The sequence below is a fragment of the Oncorhynchus masou genome, chromosome 28 (assembly GCF_036934945.1).
Source record: "Oncorhynchus masou masou isolate Uvic2021 chromosome 28, UVic_Omas_1.1, whole genome shotgun sequence".
Lineage (NCBI taxonomy): Eukaryota > Metazoa > Chordata > Actinopteri > Salmoniformes > Salmonidae > Oncorhynchus > Oncorhynchus masou.
The window spans coordinates 9,205,307-9,227,665 of NC_088239.1; the positions used below are offsets into that span (position 1 = coordinate 9,205,307).

General features: G+C 52.4%; 1 protein-coding gene across 3 annotated transcripts in view; it reads left to right on the top strand.

Annotated features, from left to right (window-relative positions):
* The window catches only part of LOC135517137 (semaphorin-5A-like), a 372,787-nt gene that overhangs the window by 128,880 nt on the left and 221,548 nt on the right, over positions 1-22,359 (top strand). For all 3 annotated transcript variants that reach the window (XR_010451994.1, XM_064941174.1, XM_064941175.1), the window contains exon 6: positions 18,770-18,868. Coding sequence is in view for 2 of the 3 variants with exons in the window: in XM_064941174.1 (XP_064797246.1) it covers positions 18,770-18,868 (99 nt within the window). In the remaining variant the exon portion in view is untranslated. The remainder of the gene's footprint in view (positions 1-18,769; positions 18,869-22,359) is intronic.

Here is a 22,359-nt window from a genome sequence, read left to right on the forward strand (position 1 = left end):
ACACACACACACACACACAGGTCCTAGACCAAACCCCTGAAGAGTTAGCCAAGGCCTAGACCAAACCCCTGAAGAGTTAGCCACGACCAAGGCCAAACCCATGAAGAGTTAGCCAAGGCCTAGACCAAACCCTTGAAGAGTTAGACAAGGCCTAGACCAAACCCCTGAAGAGTTAGCCAAGGCCTAGACCAAACCCCTGAAGAGTTAGCCAAGGCCTAGACAAAACCCCTGAAGAGTTAGCCAAGGCCTAGACCAAACCCCTGAAGAGTTAGACAAGGCCTGGACCAAACCCCTGAAGAGTTAGACAAGGAATAGACCAAACCCCTGAAGAGTTAGACAAGGCCTGGACCAAACCCCTGAAGAGTTAGACAAGGCCTAGACCAAACCCCTGAAGAGTTAGCCAAGGCCTAGACCAAACGCCTGAAGAGTTAGACAATGCCTAGACCAAACCCCTGAAGAGTTAGGCAAGGCCTAGACAAAACCCCTGAAGAGTTAGACAAGGCCTGGACCAAACCCCTGAAGAGTTAGACAAGGCCTAGACCAAACCCCTGAAGAGTTAGCCAAGGCCTAGACCAAACCCCTGAAGAGTTAGCCAAGGCCTAGACCAAACCCCTGAAGAGTTAGCCAAGGCCTAGACCAAACCCCTGAAGAGTTAGACAAGGCCTAGACCAAACCCCTGAAGAGTTAGCCAAGGCCTAGACCAAACCCCTGAAGAGTTAGCCAAGGCCTAGACCAAACCCCTGAAGAGTTAGCCAAGGCCTAGACCAAACCCCTGAAGAGTTAGCCAAGGCCTAGACCAAACCCCTGAAGAGTTAGCCAAGGCCTAGACCAAACCCTGAAGAGATGGCAGGTCCTAGACCAAACCCCTAAAGAGTTAGCCAAGGCCAAGGCCAAACCCCTGAAGAGATAGCCAAGGAATAGACCAAACACCTGAAGCGTTAGCCAAGGCCTAGACCAAACCCCTGAAGAGTTAGCCAAGGCCTAGACCAAACCCCTGAAGAGTTAGCCAAGGCCTAGACCAAACCCCTGAAGAGTTAGCCAAGGCCTAGACCAAACCCCTGAAGAGTTAGACAAGGCCTAGACCAAACCCCTGAAGAGTTAGTCAAGGCCTAGACCAAACCCCTGAAGAGTTAGCCAAGGCCTAGACCAAATCCCTGAAGAGTTAGCCAAGACCTAGACCAAACCCCTGAAGAGTTAGCCAAGGCCTAGACCAAACCCCTGATGAGTTAGACAAGGCCTAGACCAAACCCCTGAAGAGTTAGACAAGGCCTAGACCAAACCCCTGAAGAGTTAGCCAAGGCCTAGACCAAACCCCTGAAGAGTTAGCCAAGGCCTAGACCAAACCCCTGAAGAGTTAGACAAGGCCTAGACCAAACCCCTGAATAGTTAGCCAAGGCCTAGACCAAACCCCTGAAGAGTTAGCCAAGGCCTAGACCAAACCCCTGAAGAGTTAGACAAGGCCTAGACCAAACCCCTGAAGAGTTAGCCAAGGCCTAGACCAAACCCCTGAAGAGTTAGACAATGCCTAGACCAAACCCCTGAAGAGTTAGGCAAGGCCTAGACAAAACCCCTGAAGAGTTAGACAAGGCCTGGACCAAACCCCTGAAGAGTTAGACAAGGCCTAGACCAAACCCCTGAAGAGTTAGCCAAGGCCTAGACCAAACCCCTGAAGAGTTAGCCAAGGCCTAGACCAAACCCCTGAAGAGTTAGCCAAGGCCTAGACCAAACCCCTGAAGAGTTAGACAAGGCCTAGACCAAACCCCTGAAGAGTTAGCCAAGGCCTAGACCAAACCTCTGAAGAGTTAGCCAAGGCCTAGACCAAACCCCTGAAGAGTTAGACAAGGCCTAGACCAAACCCCTGAAGAGTTAGCCAAGGCCTAGACCAAACCCCTGAAGAGTTAGCCAAGGCCTAGACCAAACCCCTGAAGAGATGGCAGGTCCTAGACCAAACCCCTGAAGAGTTAGCCAAGGCCTAGGCCAAACCCCTGAAGAGATAGCCAAGGCATAGACCAAACCCCTGAAGGGTTAGCCAAGGCCTAGACCAAACCCCTGAAGAGTTAGCCAAGGCCTAGACCAAACCCCTGAAGAGTTAGCCAAGGCCTAGACCAAACCCATGAAGAGTTAGCCAAGGCCTAGAACAAACCCCTGAAGAGTTAGACAAGGCCTAGACCAAACCCCTGAAGAGTTAGCCAAGGCCTAGACCAAACCCCTGAAGAGTTAGCCAAGGCCTAGACCAAATCCCTGAAGAGTTAGCCAAGACCTAGACCAAACCCCTGAAGAGTTAGCCAAGGCCTAGACCAAACCCCTGAAGAGTTAGCCAAGGCCTAGACCAAACCCCTGAAGAGTTAGACAAGGCCTAGACCAAACCCCTGAAGAGTTAGCCAAGGCCTAGACCAAACCCCTGAAGAGTTAGCCAAGGCCTAGACCAAACCCCTGAAGAGTTAGACAAGGCCTAGACCAAACCCCTGAAGAGTTAGCCAAGGCCTAGACCAAACCCCTGAAGAGTTAGCCAAGGCCTAGACCAAACCCCTGAAGAGTTAGACAAGGCCTAGACCAAACCCCTGAAGAGTTAGCCACGGCCAAGGCCAAACCCATGAAGAGTTAGCCAAGGCCTAGACCAAACCCTTGAAGAGTTAGACAAGGCCTAGACCAAACCCCTGAAGAGTTAGCCAAGGCCTAGACCAAACCCCTGAAGAGTTAGCCAAGGCCTAGACCAAACCCCTGAAGAGTTAGCCAAGGCCTAGACCAAACCCCTGAAGAGTTAGCCAAGGCCTAGACCAAACCCCTGAAGAGTTAGACAAGGCCTAGACCAAACCCCTGAAGAGTTAGACAAGGCCTGGACCAAACCCCTGAAGAGTTAGACAAGGCCTGGACCAAACCCCTGAAGAGTTAGACAAGGCCTAGACCAAACCCCTGAAGAGTTAGCCAAGGCCTAGACCAAACCCCTGAAGAGTTAGACAATGCCTAGACCAAACCCCTGAAGAGTTAGGCAAGGCCTAGACAAAACCCCTGAAGAGTTAGACAAGGCCTGGACCAAACCCCTGAAGATTTAGACAAGGCCTAGACCAAACCCCTGAAGAGTTAGCCAAGGCCTAGACCAAACCCGTGAAGAGTTAGCTAAGGCCTAGACCAAACCCCTGAAGAGTTAGCCAAGGCCTAGACCAAACCCCTGAATAGTTAGACCAAACCCCTGAAGAGTTAGCCAAGGCCTAGACCAAACCCCTGAAGAGTTAGCCAAGGCCTAGACCAAACCCCTGAAGAGTTAGCCAAGGCCTAGACCAAACCCCTGAAGAGTTAGCCAAGGCCTAGACCAAACCCCTGAAGAGTTAGCCAAGGCCTAGACCAAACCCCTGAAGAGATGGCCAGGTTAGCCAAGGCCTAGACCAAACCCCTGAAGAGATAGCAAGTAGACCAAACCCCTAAACCAAACCCCTGAAGAGTTAGCCAAGGCCAAGGCCAAACCCCTGAAGAGATAGCCAAGGCATAGACCAAACCCCTGAAGAGTTAGCCAAGGCCTAGACCAAAACCCTGAAGAGTTAGCCAAGGCCTAGACCAAACCCCTGAAGAGTTAGCCAAGGCCTAGACCAAACCCCTGAAGAGTTAGCCAAGGCCTAGACCAAACCCTTGAAGAGTTAGACAAGGCCTAGACCAAACCCCTGAAGAGTTAGCCAAGGCCTAGACCAAACCCCTGAAGAGTTAGCCAAGGCCTAGACCAAACCCCTGAAGAGTTAGCCAAGGCCTAGACCAAACCCCTGAAGAGTTAGACAAGGCCTGGACCAAACCCCTGAAGAGTTAGACAAGGCCTGACCAAACCCCTGAAGAGTTAGACAAGGCCTGGACCAAACCCCTGAAGAGTTAGACAAGGCCTAGACCAAACCCCTGAAGAGTTAGCCAAGGCCTAGACCAAACCCCTGAAGAGTTAGACAATGCCTAGACCAAACCCCTGAAGAGTTAGGCAAGGCCTAGACAAAACCCCTGAAGAGTTAGACAAGGCCTGGACCAAACCCCTGAAGAGTTAGACAAGGCCTAGACCAAACCCCTGAAGAGTTAGCCAAGGCCTAGACCAAACCCCTGAAGAGTTAGCCAAGGCCTAGACCAAACCCCTGAAGAGTTAGCCAAGGCCTAGACCAAACCCCTGAAGAGTTAGCCAAGGCCTAGACCAAACCCCTGAAGAGTTAGCCAAGGCCTAGACCAAACCCCTGAAGAGTTAGCCAAGGCCTAGACCAAACCCCTGAAGAGTTAGACAAGGCCTAGACCAAACCCCTGAAGAGTTAGCCAAGGCCTAGACCAAACCCCTGAAGAGTTAGCCAAGGCCTAGACCAAACCCTAGACCAAACCCCTGAAGAGATGGCAAGGTCCTAGACCAAACCCCTAAAGAGTTAGCCAAGGCCAAGGCCAAACCCCTGAAGAGATAGCCAAGGCATAGACCACCCCTGAAGAGTTAGCCAAGGCCTAGACCAAAGACCCTGAAGAGTTAGCCAAGGCCTAGACCAAACCCCTGAAGAGTTAGCCAAGGCCTAGACCAAACCCATGAAGACCAAGGCCTACAAACCCCTGAAGAGTTAGACAAGGCCTAGACCAAACCCCTGAAGAGTTAGCCAAGGCCTAGACCAAACCCCTGAGTTAGACAATGCCTAGACCAAACCCCTGAAGAGTTAGGCAAGGCCTAGACAAAACCCCTGAAGAGTTAGACAAGGCCTGGACCAAACCCCTGAAGAGTTAGACAAGGCCTAGACCAAACCCCTGAAGAGTTAGCCAAGGCCTAGACCAAACCCCTGAAGAGTTAGCCAAGGCCTAGACCAAACCCCTGAAGAGTTAGCCAAGGCCTAGACCAAACCCCTGAAGAGTTAGCCAAGGCCTAGACCAAACCCCTGAAGAGTTAGCCAAGGCCTAGACCAAACCCCTGAAGAGTTAGCCAAGGCCTAGACCAAACCCCTGAAGAGTTAGACAAGGCCTAGACCAAACCCCTGAAGAGTTAGCCAAGGCCTAGACCAAACCCCTGAAGAGTTAGCCAAACCCCTGAAGGCCAAGGCCTAGACCAAACCCCTGAAGAGTTAGCCAAGGCCTAGACCAAACCCCTGAAGAGTTAGCCAAGGCCTAGACCAAACCCCTGAAGAGTTAGCCAAGGCCTAGACCAAACCGTTAAGAGTTAGCCAAGGCCTAGACCAAACCCCTGAAGAGTTAGCCAAGGCCTAGACCAAACCCCTGAAGAGTTAGCCAAGGCCTAGACCAAACCCCTGAAGAGTTAGCCAAGGCCTAGACCAAACCCCTGAAGAGTTAGACAAGGCCTAGACCAAACCCCTGAAGAGTTAGCCAAGGCCTAGACCAAACCCCTGAAGAGTTAGCCAAGGCCTAGACCAAACCCCTGAAGAGTTAGACAAGGCCTAGACCAAACCCCTGAAGAGTTAGAAGAGTTAAGGCCTAGACCAAACCCCTGAAGAGTTAGCCAAGGCCTAGACCAAACCCCTGAAGAGTTAGACAAGGCCTAGACCAAACCCCTGAAGAGTTAGCCAAGGCCTAGACCAAACCCCTGAAGAGTTAGCCAAGGCCTAGACCAAACCCTGAAGAGTTAGCCAAGGCCTAGACCAAACCCCTGAAGAGTTAGACAAGGCCTAGACCAAACCCCTGAAGAGTTAGACAAGGCCTGGACCAAACCCCTGAAGAGTTAGCCAAGGCCTAGACCAAACCCCTGAAGAGTTAGCCAAGGCCTAGACCAAACCCCTGAAGAGTTAGACAAGGCCTAGACCAAACCCCTGAAGAGTTAGCCAAGGCCTAGACCAAACCCCTGAAGAGTTAGCCAAGGCCTAGACCAAACCCCTGAAGAGTTAGCCAAGGCCTAGACCAAACCCCTGAAGAGTTAGCCAAGGCCTAGACCAAACCCCTGAAGAGTTAGCATAGGCCTAGACCAAACCCCTGAAGAGTTAGCCAAGGCCTAGACCAAACCCCTGAAGAGTTAGCCAAGGCCTAGACCAAACCCCTGAAGAGTTAGCCAAGGCCTAGACCAAACCCCTGAAGAGTTAGACAAGGCCTAGACCAAACCCCTGAAGAGTTAGCATAGGCCTAGACCAAACCCCTAAAGAGTTAGCCAAGGCCTAGACCAAACCCCCGAAGAGTTAGCCAAGGCCTAGACCAAACCCCTGAAGAGTTAGCCAAGGCCTAGACCAAACCCCCGAAGAGTTAGCCAAGGCCTAGACCAAACCCCTGAAGAGTTAGACAAGGCCTAGACCAAACCCCTGAAGAGTTAGGCAAGGCCTAGACAAAACCCCTGAAGAGTTAGACAAGGCCTGGACCAAACCCCTGAAGAGTTAGTCAAGGCTTAGACCAAACCCCTGAAGAGTTAGGCAAGGCCTAGACAAAACCCATGAAGAGTTAGACAAGCCCTTGACCAAACCCCTGAAGAGTTAGTCAAGGCTTAGACCAACCCCCTGAAGAGTAAGCCAAGGCCTAGACCAAACCCCTGAAGAGTTAGCCAAGGCCTAGACCAAACACCTGAAGAGTTAGCCAAGGCCTAGACCAAACCCCTGAAGAGTTAAGGCCTGACCAAACCCCTGAAGAGTTAGACAAGGCCTAGACCAAAAGGCCCAAACCCCTGAAGAGTTAGCCAAGGCCTAGACCAAACCCCCTGAAGAGTTAGCCAAGGCCTAGACCAAACCCCTGAAGAGTTAGCCAAGGCCTAGACCAAACCCCCGAAGAGTTAGCCAAGGCCTAGACCAAACCCCTGAAGAGTTAGCCAAGGCCTAAACCAAACCCCTGAAGAGTTAGCCAAGGCCTAGACCAAACCCCTGAAGAGTTAGACAAGGCCTAGACCAAACCCCTGAAGAGTTAGCCAAGGCCTAGACCAAACCCCTGAAGAGTTAGCCAAGGCCTAGACCAAACCCCTGAAGAGTTAGGCAAGGCCTAGACAAAACCCCTGAAGAGTTAGACAAGGCCTAGACCAAACCCCTGAAGAGTTAGTCAAGGCCTAGACCAAACCCCTGAAGAGTTAGGCAAGGCCTAGACAAAACCCATGAAGAGTTAGACAAGGCCTAGACCAAACCCCTGAAGAGTTAGTCAAGGCTTAGACCAAACCCCTGAAGAGTTAGCCAAGGCCTAGACCAAACCCCTGAAGAGTTAGCCAAGGCCTAGACCAAACCCCTGAAGAGTTAGCCAAGGCCTAGACCAAACCCCTGAAGAGTTAGCCAAGGCCTAGACCAAACCCCTGAAGAGTTAGCCAAGGCCTAGACCAAACCCCTGAAGAGTTAGCCAAGGCCTAGACCAAACCCCTGAAGAGTTAGCCAAGGCCTAGACCAAACCCCTGAAGAGTTAGACAAGGCCTAGACCAAACCCCTGAAGAGTTAGCCAAGGCCTAGACCAAACCCCTGAAGAGTTAGCCAAGGCCTAGACCAAACCCCTGAAGAGTTAGCCAAGGCCTAGACCAAACCCCTGAAGAGTTAGCCAAGGCCAAAACCCCTGGAGTTAGCCAAGGCTAGACCAAACCCCTGAAGAGTTAGCCAAGGCCTAGACCAAACCCCTGAAGAGTTAGCCAAGGCCTAGACCAAACCCCTGAAGAGTTAGACAAGGCCTAGACCAAACCCCTGAAGAGTTAGCCAAGGCCTAGACCAAACCCCTGAAGAGTTAGCCAAGGCCTAGACCAAACCCCTGAAGAGTTAGCCAAGGCCTAGACCAAACCCCTGAAGAGTTAGGCAAGGCCTAGACAAAACCCCTGAAGAGTTAGCCAAGGCCTAGACCAAACCCCTGAAGAGTTAGACAAGGCCTAGACCAAACCCCTGAAGAGTTAGCCAAGGCCTAGACCAAACCCCTGAAGAGTTAGCCAAGGCCTAGACCAAACCCCTGAAGAGTTAGCCAAGGCCTAGACCAAACCCCTGAAGAGTTAGACAAGGCCTAGACCAAACCCCTGAAGAGTTAGCATAGGCTTAGACCAAACCCCTAAAGAGTTAGCCAAGGCCTAGACCAAACCCCCGAAGAGTTAGCCAAGGCCTAGACCAAACCCCTGAAGAGTTAGCCAAGGCCTAGACCAAACCCTTGAAGAGTTAGGCAAGGCCTAGACAAAACCCCTGAAGAGTTAGACAAGGCCTGACCAAACCCTGAAGAGTTAGCCAAGGCCTAGACCAAACCCCTGAAGAGTTAGCCAAGGCCAAACACCTGACCAAACCCCCCTGAAGAGTTAGTCAAGGCCTAGACCAAACCCCTGAAGAGTTAGCCAAGGCCTAGACCAAACCCCTGAAGAGTTAGCCAAGGCCTAGACCAAACCCCTGAAGAGTTAGCCAAGGCCTAGACCAAACCCCTGAAGAGTTAGAGAAGGCCTGGACCAAACCCCTGAAGAGTTAGTCAAGGCTTAGACCCAACCCCTGAAGAGTTAGCCAAGGCCTAGACCAACCCCTGAGGAGTTAGCCAAGGCCTAGACCAAACCCCTGAAGAGTTAGACAAGGCCTAGACCAAACCCTGAAGCCTAACCCCTGAAGAGTTAGCCAAGGCCTAGACCAAACCCCTGAAGAGTTAGACAAGGCCTAGACCAAACCCCTGAAGAGTTAGCCAAGGCCTAGACCAAACCCCTGAAGAGTTAGCCAAGGCCTAGACCCAACCCCTGAAGAGTTAGCCAAGGCCTAGACCAAACCCCTGAGGAGTTAGCCAAGGCCTAGACCAAACCCCTGAAGAGTTAGACAAGGCCTAGACCAAACCCCTGAAGAGTTAGCCAAGGCCTGGACCAAACCCCTGAAGAGTTAGACAAGGCCTAGACCAAACCCCTGAAGAGTTAGCCAAGGCCTAGACCAAACCCCTGAAGAGTTAGACAAGGCCTAGACCAAATCCCTGAAGAGTTAGCCAAGGCCTAGACCAAACCCCTGAAGAGTTAGCCAAGGCCTAGACCAAACCCCTGAAGAGTTAGCCAAGGATAGACCAAACCCCTGAAGAGTTAGACAAGGCCTAGACCAAACCCCTGAAGAGTTAGCAAAGGCCAAGACCAAACCCCTGAAGAGTTAGCCAAGGCCTAGACCAAACCCCTGAAGAGTTAGACAAGGCCTAGACCAAACCCCTGAATAGTTAGACAAGGCCTAGACCAAACCCCTGACCAAAGAGTTAGTCCCCTGAAGAGTTAGCCAAGGCCTAGACCAAACCCCTAAGAGGAGTTAGCCAAGGCCTAGACCAAACCCCTGAAGAGTTAGACAAGGCCTAGACCAAACCCCTGAAGAGTTAGACAAGGCCTAGACCAAACCCCTGAAGAGTTAGCCAAGGCCTAGACCAAACCCCTGAAGAGTTAGCCAAGGCCTAGACCAAACCCCTGAAGAGTTAGCCAAGGCCTAGACCAAACCCCTGAAGAGTTAGCCAAGGCCTAGACCAAACCCCCCTGAAGAGTTAGACAAGGCCTAGACCAAACCCCTGAAGAGTTAGGCAAGGCCTAGACAAAACCCCTGAAGAGTTAGACAAGGCCTAGTTAGACAAGGCCTAGACCAAACCCCTGAAGAGTTAGTCAAGGCTTAGACCAAACCCCTGAAGAGTTAGGCAAGGCCTAGACAAAACCCATGAAGAGTTAGACAAGCCCTTGACCAAACCCCTGAAGAGTTAGTCAAGGCTTAGACCAACCCCCTGAAGAGTAAGCCAAGGCCTAGACCAAACCCCTGAAGAGTTAGCCAAGGCCTAGACCAAACCCTGAAGAGTTAGCCAAGGCCTAGACCAAACCCCTGAAGAGTTAGCCAAGGCCTGGACCAAACCCTTGAAGAGTTAGACAAGGCCTAGACCAAACCCCTGAAGAGTTAGCCAAGGCCTAGACCAAACCCCTGAAGAGTTAGCCAAGGCCTAGACCAAACCCCTGAAGAGTTAAGAGTTAGCAAGGCCTAGACCAAACCCCTGAAGAGTTAGCCAAGGCCTAGACCCCCTGAAGAGTTAGCCAAGGCCTAGACCAAACCCCTGAAGAGTTAGCCAAGGCCTAGACCAAACCCCTGAAGAGTTAGCCAAGGCCTAGACCAAACCCCTGAAGAGTTAGCCAAGGCCTAGACCAAACCCCTGAAGAGTTAGCAACGGCCAAGGCCAAACCCCTGAAGAGATAGCCAAGGCCTAGACCAAACCCCCGAAGAGTTAGCCAAGTCCAAGACCAATCCCCTGAAGAGTTAGCCAAGGCCTAGACCAAACCCCTGAAGAGTTAGCCAAGGCCTAGACCAAACCCCTGAAGAGTTAGCCAAGGCCTAGACCAAACCCCTGAAGAGTTAGCAAGGCCTAGACCAAACCCCTGAAGAGTTAGCCAAGGCCTAGACCAAACCCCTGAAGAGTTAGTCAAGGCCTAGACCAAACCCCTGAAGAGTTAGACAAGGCCTAGACCAAACCCCTGAAGAGTTAGACAAGGCCTTGACCAAACCCCTGAAGAGTTAGTCAAGGCCTAGACCAAACCCCTGAAGAGTTAGCCAAGGCCTAGACCAAACCCCTGAAGAGTTAGCCAAGGCCTAGACCAAACCCCTGAAGAGTTAGCCAAGGCCTAGACCAAACCCCTGAAGAGTTAGCCAAGGCCTAGACCAAACCCTTAGAAGGCCTAGTTAGACAAGGCCTAGACCAAACCCCTGAAGAGTTAGCCAAGGCCTAGACCAAACCCCTGAAGAGTTAGCCAAGGCCTAGACCAAACCCCTGAAGAGTTAGACAAGGCCTAGACCAAACCCCTGAAGAGTTAGCCAAGGCCTAGACCAAAACCCTGAAGAGTTAGCCAAGGCCTAGACCAAACCCCTGAAGAGTTAGCCAAGGCCTAGACCAAACCCCTGAAGAGTTAGCCAAGGCCTAGACCAAACCCCTGAAGAGTTAGCCAAGGCCTAGACCAAACCCCTGAAGAGTTAGCCAAGGCCTAGACCAAACCCCTGAAGAGTTAGACAAGGCCTAGACCAAACCCCTGAAGAGTTAGACAAGGCCTTAGCCAAGGCCTAGACCAAACCCCTGAAGAGTTAGCCAAGGCCTAGACCAAACCCCTGAAGAGTTAGCCAAGGCCTAGACCAAACCCCTGAAGAGTTAGCAAGGCCTAGACCAAACCCCTGAAGAGTTAGCCAAGGCCTAGACCAAACCCCTGAAGAGTTAGACAAGGCCTAGACCAAACCCTGAAGAGTTAGCCAAGGCCTAGACCAAACCCCTGAAGAGTTAGCCAAGGCCTAGACCAAACCCCTGAAGAGTTAGCCAAGGCCTAGACCAAACCCCTGAAAACCCCTGAAGTTAGCCAAGGCCTAGACCAAACCCCTGAAGTTAGTTAGACCAAACCCCTTAGACCAAACCCCTGAAGAGTTAGCCAAGGCCTAGACCAAACCCCTGAAGAGTTAGCCAAGGCCTAGACCAAACCCCTGAAGAGTTAGAAAAGGCCTAGACCAAACCCCTGAAGAGTTAGCCAAGGCCTAGACCAAAGAGTTAGACCCTAGACCAAACAAACCCCTGAAGAGTTAGCCAAGGCCTAGACCAAACCCCTGAAGAGTTAGCCAAGGCCTAGACCAAACCCCTGAAGAGTTAGCCAAGGCCTAGACCAAACCCCTGAAGAGTTAGCCAAGGCCTAGACCAAACCCCTGAAGAGTTAGCCAAGGCCTAGACCAAACCCCTGAAGAGTTAGAGAAGGCCTAGACCAAACCCCTGAAGAGTTAGTCAAGGATTAGACCCAACCCCTGAAGAGTTAGCCAAGGCCTAGACCAAACCCCTGAAGAGTTAGCCAAGGCCTAGACCAAACCCCTGAAGAGTTAGACAAGGCCTAGACCAAACCCCTGAAGAGTTAGCCAAGGCCTAGACCAAACCCCTGAAGAGTTAGACAAGGCCTAGACCAAACCCCTGAAGAGTTAGCCAAGGCCTAGACCAAACCCCTGAAGAGTTAGAAAGGCCTAGACCAAACCCCTGAAGAGTTAGCCAAGGCCTAGACCAAACCCCTGAAGAGTTAGCCAAGGCCTAAACCCCTGAAGAGTTACCAACCAAACCCTGAAGAGTTAGCCAAGGCCTAGACCAAACCCCTGAAGAGTTAGACAAGGCCTAGACCAAACCCCTGAAGAGTTAGCCAAGGCCTAGACCAAACCCCTGAAGAGTTAGCCAAGGCCTAGACCAAACCCCTGAAGAGTTAGACAAGGCCTAGACCAAACCCCTGAAGAGTTAGCCAAGGCCTAGACCAAACCCCTGAAGAGTTAGCCAAGGCCTAGACCAAACCCCTGAAAGAGTTAGCCAAGGCCTAGACCAAACCCCTGAAGAGTTAGCCAAGGCCTAGACCAAACCCCTGAAGAGTTAGCCAAGGCCTAGACCAAACCCCTGAAGAGTTAGCCAAGGCCTAGACCAAACCCCTGAAGAGTTAGACAAGGCCTAGACCAAACCCCTGAAGAGTTAGCAAGGCCTAGACCAAACCCCTGAAGAGTTAGACAAGGCCTAGACCAAACCCCTGAAGAGTTAGAAGAGTAAGGCCCAAACCCCTGAAGAGTTAGACAAGGCCTAGACCAAACCCTGAAGAGTTAGCCAAGGCCTAGAAACCCATGAAGAGTTAGACAAGGCCTAGACCAAACCCCTGAAGAGTTAGCCAAGGCCTAGACCAAACCCCTGAAGAGTTAGCCAAGGCCACCAAACCCCTGAAGCAAGGCCTAGACCAAACCCCTGAAGAGTTAGCCAAGGCCTAGACCAAACCCCTGAAGAGTTAGCCAAGGCCTAGACCAAACCCCTGAAGAGTTAGCCAAGGCCTGACCAAACCCCTGAAGAGTTAGACAAGGCCTAGACCAAACCCCTGAAGAGTTAGCCAAGGCCTAGACCAAACCCCTGAAGAGTTAGCCAAGGCCTAGACCAAACCCCTGAAGAGTTAGCCAAGGCCTAGACCAAACCCCTGAAGAGTTAGCCAAGGCCTAGACCAAACCCCTGAAGAGTTAGCCAAGGCCTAGACCAAACCCCTGAAGAGTTAGCCAAGGCCTAGACCAAACCCCTGAAGAAGAGTTAGCCCAAACCCCTGGAGTTAGCCAAGGCCTAGACCAAACCCCTGAAGAGTTAGCCAAGGCCTAGACCAAACCCCTGAAGAGTTAGCCAAGGCCTAGACCAAACCCCCCTGAAGAGTTAGACAAGGCCTAGACCAAACCCCTGAAGAGTTAGCATAGGCCTAGACCAAACCCCTGAAAGAGTTAGCCAAGGCCTAGACCAAACCCCTGAAGAGTTAGCCAAGGCCTAGACCAAACCCCTGAAGAGTTAGCCAAGGCCTAGACCAAACCCCTGAAGAGTTAGCCAAGGCCTAGACCAAACCCCTGAAGAGTTAGACAAGGCCTAGACCAAACCCCTGAAGAGTTAGCCAAGGCCTAGACCAAACCCCTGAAGAGTTAGACAAGGCCTAGACCAAACCCCTGAAGAGTTAGTCAAGGCCTAGACCAAACCCCTGAAGAGTTAGCAAGGCCTAGACCAAACCCAAGAGTGAAGAGTTAGACAAGGCCCTAGACCAAACCCCTGAAGAGTTAGTCAAGGCCTAGACCAAACCCCTGAAGAGTTAGCCAAGGCCTAGACCAAACCCCTGAAGAGTTAGCCAAGGCCTAGACCAAACCCCTAAGAGTTAGCCAAGGATAGACCAAACCCCTGAAGAGTTAGCCAAGGCCTAGACCAAACCCCTGAAGAGTTAGACAAGGCCTAGACCAAACCCCTGAAGAGTTAGCCAAGGCCTAGACCAAACCCCTGAAGAGTTAGCCAAGGCCTAGACCAAACCCCTGAAGAGTTAGACAAGGCCTAGACCAAACCCCTGAAGAGTTAGCCAAGGCCTAGACCAAACCCCTGAAGAGTTAGCCAAGGCCTAGACCAAACCCCTGAAGAGTTAGCCAAGGCCTAGACCAAACCCCAAGGCCTGAAGAAGAGTTAGCCAAGGCCTAGACCAAACCCCTGAAGAGTTAGCCAAGGCCTAGACCAAACCCCTGAAGAGTTAGCCAAGGCCTAGACCAAACCCCTGAAGAGTTAGCCAAGGCCTAGACCAAACCCCTGAAGAGTTAGCCAAGGCCTAGACCAAACCCCTGAAGAGTTAGCCAAGGCCTAGACCAAACCCCTGAAGAGTTAGCCAAGGCCTAGACCAAACCCCTGAAGAGTTAGCCCTGAACCAAACCCCTGAAGAGTTAGCCAAGGCCTAGACCAAACCCCTGAAGAGTTAGCCAAGGCCTAGACCAAACCCCTGAAGAGTTAGAAAAGGCCTAGACCAAACCCCTGAAGAGTTAGACAAGGCCTAGACCAAACCCCTGAAGAGTTAGCCAAGGCCTAGACCAAACCCCTGAAGAGTTAGCCAAGGCCTAGACCAAACCCCTGAAGAGTTAGCCAAGGCCTAGACCAAACCCCTGAAGAGTTAGACAAGGCCTAGACCAAACCCCTGAAGAGTTAGCCAAGGCCTAGACCAAACCCCTGAAGAGTTAGCCAAGGCCTAGACCAAACCCCTGAAGAGTTAGCCAAGGCCTAGACCAAACCCCTGAAGAGTTAGCCAAGGCCTAGACCAAACCCCTGAAGAGTTAGCCAAGGCCTGAAGACCCCCCCCTGAAGAGTTAGACAAGGCCAAACCCTGAGACCAAACCCCTGAAGAGTTAGCCAAGGCCTAGACCAAACCCCTGAAGAGTTAGCCAAGGCCTAGACCAAACCCCTGAAGAGTTAGCCAAGGCCTAGACCAAACCCCTGAAGAGTTAGCCAAGGCCTAGACCAAACCCCTGAAGAGTTAGCCAAGGCCTAGACCAAACCCCTGAAGAGTTAGCCAAGGCCTAGACCAAACCCCTGAAGAGTTAGACAAGGCCTAGACCAAACCCCCTGAAGAGTTAGCCAAGGCCTAGACCAAACCCCTGAAGAGTTAGCCACGGCCTAGACCAAACCCCTGAAGAGTTAGCCAAGGCCTAGACCAAACCCCTGAAGAGTTAGCCAAGGCCTAGACCAAACCCCTGAAGAGTTAGCCAAGGCCTAGACCAAACCCCTGAAGAGTTAGACCAAGGCCTAGACCAAACCCCTGAAGAGTTAGCCAAACCCCTGAAGGCCAAGGCCTAGACCAAACCCCTGAAGAGTTAGACAAGGCCTAGACCAAACCCCTGAAGAGTTAGCCAAGGCCTAGACCAAACCCCTGAAGAGTTAGCCAAGGCCTAGCCCAAGGCCTAGACCAAACCCCTGAAGAGTTAGCCAAGGCCTAGACCAAACCCCTGAAGAGTTAGCCAAGGCCTAGACCAAACCCCTGAAGAGTTAGCCAAGGCCTAGACCAAACCCCTGAAGAGTTAGACAAGGCCTAGACCAAACCCCTGAAGAGTTAGCCAAGGCCTAGACCAAACCCCTGAAGAGTTAGCCAAGGCCTAGACCAAACCCCTGAAGAGTTAGTCAAGGCCTAGACCAAACCCCTGAAGAGTTAGCCAAGGCCTAGACCAAACCCCTGAAGAGTTAGACAAGGCCTAGACCAAACCCCTGAAGAGTTAGCCAAGGCCTAGACCAAACCCCTGAAGAGTTAGACAAGGCCTAGACCAAACCCCTGAAGAGTTAGCCAAGGCCTAGACCAAACCCCTGAAGAGTTAGCCAAGGCCTAGACCAAACCCCTGAAGAGTTAGCCAAGGCCTATACCAAACCCAAACCCCTGAAGAGTTAGACAAGGCCTAGACCAAACCCCTGAAGAAGTTAGCCAAGGCCTAGACCAAACCCCTGAAGAGTTAGCCAAGGCCTAGACCAAAAGAGTTAGACAAGGCCTGAAACCCCTGAGTTAGCCAAGGCCTAGACCAAACCCCTGAAGAGTTAGCCAAGGCCTAGACCAAACCCCTGAAGAGTTAGCCAAGGCCTAGACCAAACCCCTGAAGAGTTAGCCAAGGCCTAGACCAAACCCCTGAAGAGTTAGCCAAGGCCTAGACCAAACCCCTGAAGAGTTAGCCAACCAAACCCCTGAAGGTTAGCCTAGACCAAACCCCTGAAGAGTTAGCCAAGGCCTAGACCAAACCCCTGAAGAGTTAGCCAAGGCCTAGACCAAACCCCTGAAGAGTTAGCCAAGGCCTAGACCAAACCCCTGAAGAGTTAGCCAAGGCCTAGACCAAACCCCTGAAGAGTTAGAAGAGTTAGAGCAAGGCCTAGACCAAACCCCTGAAGAGTTAGCAAGGCCTAGACCAAGTTAGCCAAGGCCTAGACCAAACCCCTGAAGAGTTAGCCAAGGCCTAGACCAAACCCCTGAAGAGTTAGCCAAGGCCTAGACCAAACCCCTGAAGAGTTAGACAAGGCCTAGACCAAACCCCTGAAGAGTTAGCCAAGGCCTAGACCAAACCCCTGAAGAGTTAGCCAAGGCCTAGACCAAACCCCTGAAGAGTTAGACCAAACCCCTGGAGTTAGCCTAGACCAAACCCCTGAAGAGTTAGCCAAGGCCTAGACCAAACCCCTGAAGAGTTAGCCAAGGCCTAGACCAAACCCCTGAAGAGTTAGACAAGGCCTAGACCAAACCCCTGAAGAGTTAGCCAAGGCCTAGACCAAACCCCTGAAGAGTTAGCCAAGGCCTAGACCAAACCCCTGAAGAGTTAGACAAGGCCTAGACCAAACCCCTGAAGAGTTAGCCCTAAGACCAAACCCCTAAGAGTTAGCCAAACCCCCCTGAAGAGTTAGCAAGGCCTAGACCAAACCCCCTGAAGAGTTAGACAAGGCAAAACCCCTGAAGAGTTAGCAGTTAGCCAAACAAGGCCAAGGCCTAGACCAAACCCCTGAAGAGTTAGCCAAGGCCTAGACCAAACCCCCGAAGAGTTAGCCAAGGCCTAGACCAAACCCCTGAAGAGTTAGACAAGGCCTAGACCAAACCCCTGAAGAGTTAGGCAAGGCCTAGACAAAACCCCTGAAGAGTTAGACAAGGCCTGGACCAAACTCCTGAAGAGTTAGTCAAGGCTTAGACCAAACCCCTGAAGAGTTAGCCAAGGAATAGACCAAACACCTGAAGCGTTAGCCAAGGCCTAGACCAAACCCCTGAAGAGTTAGCCAAGGCCTGGACCAAACCCCTGAAGCGTTAGCCAAGGCCTAGACCAAACCCCTGAAGAGTTAGCCAAGGCCTGGACCAAACCCCTGAAGAGTTAGCCAAGGCCTAGACCAAACCCCTGAAGAGTTAGCCAAGGCCTAGACCAAACCCCTGAAGAGTTAGCCAAGGCCTAGACCAAACCCCTGAAGAGTTAGCCAAGGCCTAGACCAAACCCCTGAAGAGTTAGACAAGGCCTAGACCAAACCCCTGAAGAGTTAGCCAAGGCCTAGACCAAACCCATGAAGAGTTAGACAAGGCCTAGACCAAACCCCTAGACAAGGCCTAGACCAAACCCCTGAAGAGTTAGCCAAGGCCTAGACCAAACCCCTGAAGAGTTAGCCAAGGCCTAGACAAAACCCAAAGAGTTAGAGAAGGCCTGGACCAAACCCCTGAAGAGTTAGTCAAGGCTTAGACCCAACCCCTGAAGAGTTAGCCAAGGCCTAGACCAAACCCCTGAGGAGTTAGCCAAGGCCTAGACCAAACCCCTGAAGAGTTAGCCAAGGCCTAGACCAAACCCCTGAAGAGTTAGACAAGGCCTAGACCAAACCCCTGAAGAGTTAGCCAAGGCCTAGACCAAACCCCTGAAGAGTTAGCCAAGGCCTAGACCAAACCCCTGAAGAGTTAGCCAAGGCCTAGACCAAACCCCTGAAGAGTTAGCCAAGGCCTAGACCAAACCCTGAAGAGTTAGACAAGGCCTAGACCAAACCCCTGAAGAGTTAGCCAAGGCCTAGACCAAACCCCTGAAGAGTTAGACAAGGCCTAGACCAGACCACTGAAGAGTTAGCCCCTGAAGAGTTAGACAAGGCCTAGACCAAACCCCTGAAGAGTTAGCCAAGGCCTTAGACCAAACCCCCCTGAAGAGTTAGCCAAGGCCTAGACCCTACCAAACCCCTGAAGAGTTAGCCAAGGCCTAGACCAAACCCTGAGGAGTTAGACAAGGCCTAGACCAAACCCCTGAAGAGTTAGACAAGGCCTAGACCAAACCCCTGAAGAGTTAGCAAGGCCTAGACCAAACCCCTGAAGAGTTAGCCAAGGCCTAGACCAAACCCCTGAAGAGTTAGCCACGGCCTAGACCAAACCCCCGAAGAGTTAGCCAAGGCCTAGACCAAACCCCTGAAGAGTTAGCCAAGGCCTAGACCAAACCCCCGAAGAGTTAGCCAAGTCCAAGACCAATCCCCTGAAGAGTTAGCCAAGGCCTCGACCAAACCGCCGAAGAGTTAGCCAAGGCCTAGACCAAACCCCTGAAGAGTTAGCCAAGGCCTAGACCAAACCCCTGAAGAGTTAGCCAAGGCCTAGACCAAACCCCTGAAGAGTTAGCCAAGGCCTAGACCAAACCCCTGAAGAGTTAGCCAAGGCCTAGACCAAACCCCTGAAGAGTTAGCCCAAGGCCTAGACCAAACCCCCCAAGGCCTAGACCAAACCCCTGAAGAGTTACCCAAGGCCTAGACCAAACCCCTGAAGAGTTAGCCAAGGCCTAGACCAAACCCCTGAAGGGTTAGCCAAGGCCTAGACCAAACCCCCAAAGAGTTAGCCAAGTCAAACTCCCCTCTTACCTTCTTCTGCTGTAGCATCATTATTCAGAATTTGTCCAATGTTTAGGCTATTATTTTCACTTACACATTCTTATTTAGCATACTTGATCATTGTTATTGTATTTATTATTTTGTGTTTAAAAAAAATCTTCTTCTACCTTGTTTGAGCTCACGTTGAAGGGAAATTCCAATGTATGTACATACAAAAGCCAAATACATGAAACTTGAACTTTGGCTAAGGAGTTGCTGTGTCTGTGTCCTTCTATGAGGGCTAATGTCAGCTGTTCTGTCCTCTTCACAGGAGGAATGTCAGAACTACATCCGAGTTCTGCTGGTGAATGGAGACAGACTGTTTACATGCGGAACCAACGCTTTCACACCAATCTGCACCAACCGCACTGTAAGAATCTAATAACGTACCATGTCTTCTCTTCTCTCCTCGCTTTTTATTACATCTGTAACTTCATCTTTCCTATCTGCCCACTCTGATTCAACTCCACCTACCATATTAAAAACCTGCCGTCTATCCCGAGGATAGTGTGTGGCCTGTTTGTTATATTATGTGGTAGCATAGTGGAGGGTAAGTGGAGGAGGTGGTTTTACCTTTGTAAAAAATATAGATTTTTCTCCAAAAGTACCAAATGCAAAAGGTCGTCGTCTCATAACGACTATTTACTGAAATACGTGATAGTATAAATGTCAGGAAACGACTATGCTGGTATTTTATCAGCCCTGTCATAGGAGAACACACTCTGAGTCGGTCTAGATAAGTACTGCATAACTGGCAGGGTTGGGGTCAATTCCATTTGAAATTCAAATTGTTCCTAATTGAAAAGCATTGAAGAGAAATTGGAATTGTAGTGTACTTCCTGAGTTGACTGGCATTTAAATGAGGTTGGGGAGAGAGGGGGAAGAGGAGAGAGGAAGCGAGTGGAGGGAGAGGGAGAGTGAGCGAGGAGAGGGAGAGGGAGAGTGAGCGAGGAGAGGGAGAGGGAGAGAGAGCGAGGAGAGGGAGAGGGAGAGAGGAAGTGAGGAGAGGGAGAGGGAGAGTGAGCGAGGAGAGGGAGAGGGAGAGTGAGCGAGGAGAGGGAGAGGGAGAGTGAGCGAGGAGAGGGAGAGAGAGAGAGAGGAGAGGGAGAGGGAGAGGGAGAGGGAGAGGAGAGGAGGAGAGGGAGAGGAAAGGAGAGTGAGCGAGGAGAGGGAAGAGAGAGTGAGCGAGGAGAGGGAGAGAGAGGAGAGTGAGCGAGAGAGGGAGGGGAGAGGAGAGTGAGCGAGGAGAGGGAGGGAGAGTGAGCGTGAGTGAGGAGGGAGAGAGAGAGTGAGTGAGGAGAGGGAGGGAGAGGGAGAGTGAGCGAGGAGGGGGAGAGAGAGTGAGCGAGGAGAGGAGAGGGAGAGTGAGCGAGGAGAGAGGAGAGGGAGAGAGAGTGAGCGAGGAGAGGGAGAGTGAGCGAGTGAGAGAGGAGAGGGAGAGGGGGAGGGAGAGTGAGCGAGGAGAGAGAGAGGAGAGGGAGAGTGAGCGGAGGAGGGAGAGGAGAGAGTGAGCGGGAGGAGAGAGTGAGCGGAGAGGGAGAGAGAGAGTGAGCGAGGAGAGGGAGAGGGAGAGAGAGAGTGAGCGAGGAGAGGGAGAGAGAGTGAGCGAGGAGAGGGAGAGGGAGAGGGAGAGTGAGCGAGGAGAGGGAGAGAGAGTGAGCGAGTAGAGGAGAGAGAGAGTGAGCGAGGAGAGGGAGAGGGAGAGGGAGAGTGAGCGAGAGAGGGAGAGAGAGTGAGTGAGGAGCGGGGAGAGGGAGAGGGAGAGTGAGCGAGGAGAGGGAGAGGGAGAGTGAGCGAGGAGGGAGAGAGAGTGAGCGAGAGAGAGGAGAGGGAGAGGGAGAGGAGCGAGGAGGGAGGGAGAGAGTGAGCGAGGAGAGGGAGAGAGAGTGAGCGAGCGAGGAGAGGGAGAGGGAGAGTGAGCGAGGAGAGGGGAGAGAGGAGAGGGGGGAGGAGAGGGAGAGAGAGTGGCGAGGAGAGGGAGGGGAGAGGAGAGGAGAGTGAGCGAGGAGAGGGAGAGAGAGTGAGCGAGGAGAGGGAGAGGGAGAGGGAGAGAGTGAGGAGAGAGGGAGAGAGGAGCGAGGAGAGGGAGAGGGAGAGGGAGAGGGAGCGAGGGAGAGGTAGAGGAGAGGAGAGAGGGAGAGGGAGGGAGAGGGAGAGGAGAGAGCGAGGAGAGGGAGAGGGAGAGTGAGCGAGGAGAGGGAGAGTGAGCGAGGAGAGGGAGAGGGAGCGAGGGAGAGGGAGAGGGAGAGGGAGCGAGGAGGGAGAGGAGAGTGGCGAGGAGAGGGAGAGGAGGAGAGGGAGGGAGAGGGAGGGGGAGGGAGGGGAGAGGGAGAGGGAGCGAGGAGAGGGAGAGGGAGCGGGAGAGGGAGAGGGAGGGAGAGGGGAGCGAGGAGAGGGAGAGGGAGAGGGAGAGGGAGAGGGAGAGGGAGGGAGAGGGAGAGGGAGAGGGAGAGGGAGAGAGAGAGGAGCGGAGGGGAGGAGAGGGAGAGGAGCGAGGAGGAGAGGGAGAGGGAGAGGAGCGAGGAGAGGGAGAGGGAGCGGGGAGAGGAGAGAGGGAGCGAGGAGAGGGAGAGGGAGAGGAGCGGGAGAGGGAGGGAGAGGGAGAGGGAGCGAGGAGGGAGAGGGAGAGTGAGCGAGGAGAGAGGAGAGGGAGAGGGAGCGAGAGAGAGGGAGAGGGAGCGAGGGAGAGAGGGAGAGGGAGGGGAGCGAGGAGAGGGAGAGGGAGCGAGGAGAGGGAGAGGGAGCGAGGAGAGGGAGAGGAGCGAGGAGAGGGAGAGGGAGCGAGGAGAGGGAGAGGGAGAGTGAGCGAGGAGAGGTAGAGGGAGCGAGAAGAGGGAGCGAGGAGAGGGAGAGGGAGAGTGAGAGCGAGGAGAGGAGAGGGAGAGGGAGAGTGAGCGAGGAGAGGGAGAGGGAGAGGGAGAGGGAGCGAGGAGAGGGAGAGGGAGAGTGAGCGAGGAGAGGGAGAGGGAGAGAGGAAGCGAGGAGAGGGAGAGTGAGCGAGGAGATAACAATATACATTTAGTTTCCGCTAAGTCATAAGGTAGGATGAATATCCTGTTCATTAATAATGTAGTCACTGTTCAAATGTCCTCATTCAATATTCTAATTCATTTTAACACCATACCAATATTTATGGCCTCGAATGTCAGGATTATATTTGCCATTGTGAGTAAAGTGGGAATGCAATCCTCTATCCATGGTATTGATCATGACGACGATGATGATGGTGGTGACGATGACATAGAGCCTATTATTGCAGACCCAATGTCCTCATCTATCCTGTAGACAGCTAGGAATCATTTGACTCAGACATCTAACACCTCCTAGCCTGTCACTCTCCGTGTCTGATGACGTTTCCGAGTCGGCTGCCAGGAAGTGTCCCCTGGCAACTGACCAGGAAGAAAGTGAGCAGAAGCGAGATGAACTGAAAGTCCAGTCAGCAGCGCTGAGTGTGTGTCTCACAAACTCATTCCTCCCATTGGTTTACTATGAGTCAGCCTCTATCTACACTCTACTTCTATTAGACCCATCTTCCAGGTCCAGATTGACCCAAACACTTCCCTCAACACACAGGAAGAGCTCCATCAATACCCCCTTTTCATCTCAGAGGTCAGACACAGACACAGACACTCTGGTGGGTTGAGCTGGGTCAGGCCGGAGGCCCGGAGCGGAGGTAGTTTGTGTCGCCGGAACCAACAGTGGTCCAAGTCGAACCACTGTAATAAATCTATCCAAAGTGACCTTGTTCTGTTATGCTGTTTGAATAAGTGTCACGTCCCTTAAGGAAGTAGAAAGTCCATCTCTCGTTGATTAACCCGAAACTACAGCCAGCATTATAGAGAACCTTTAGTGTGTCTGTCA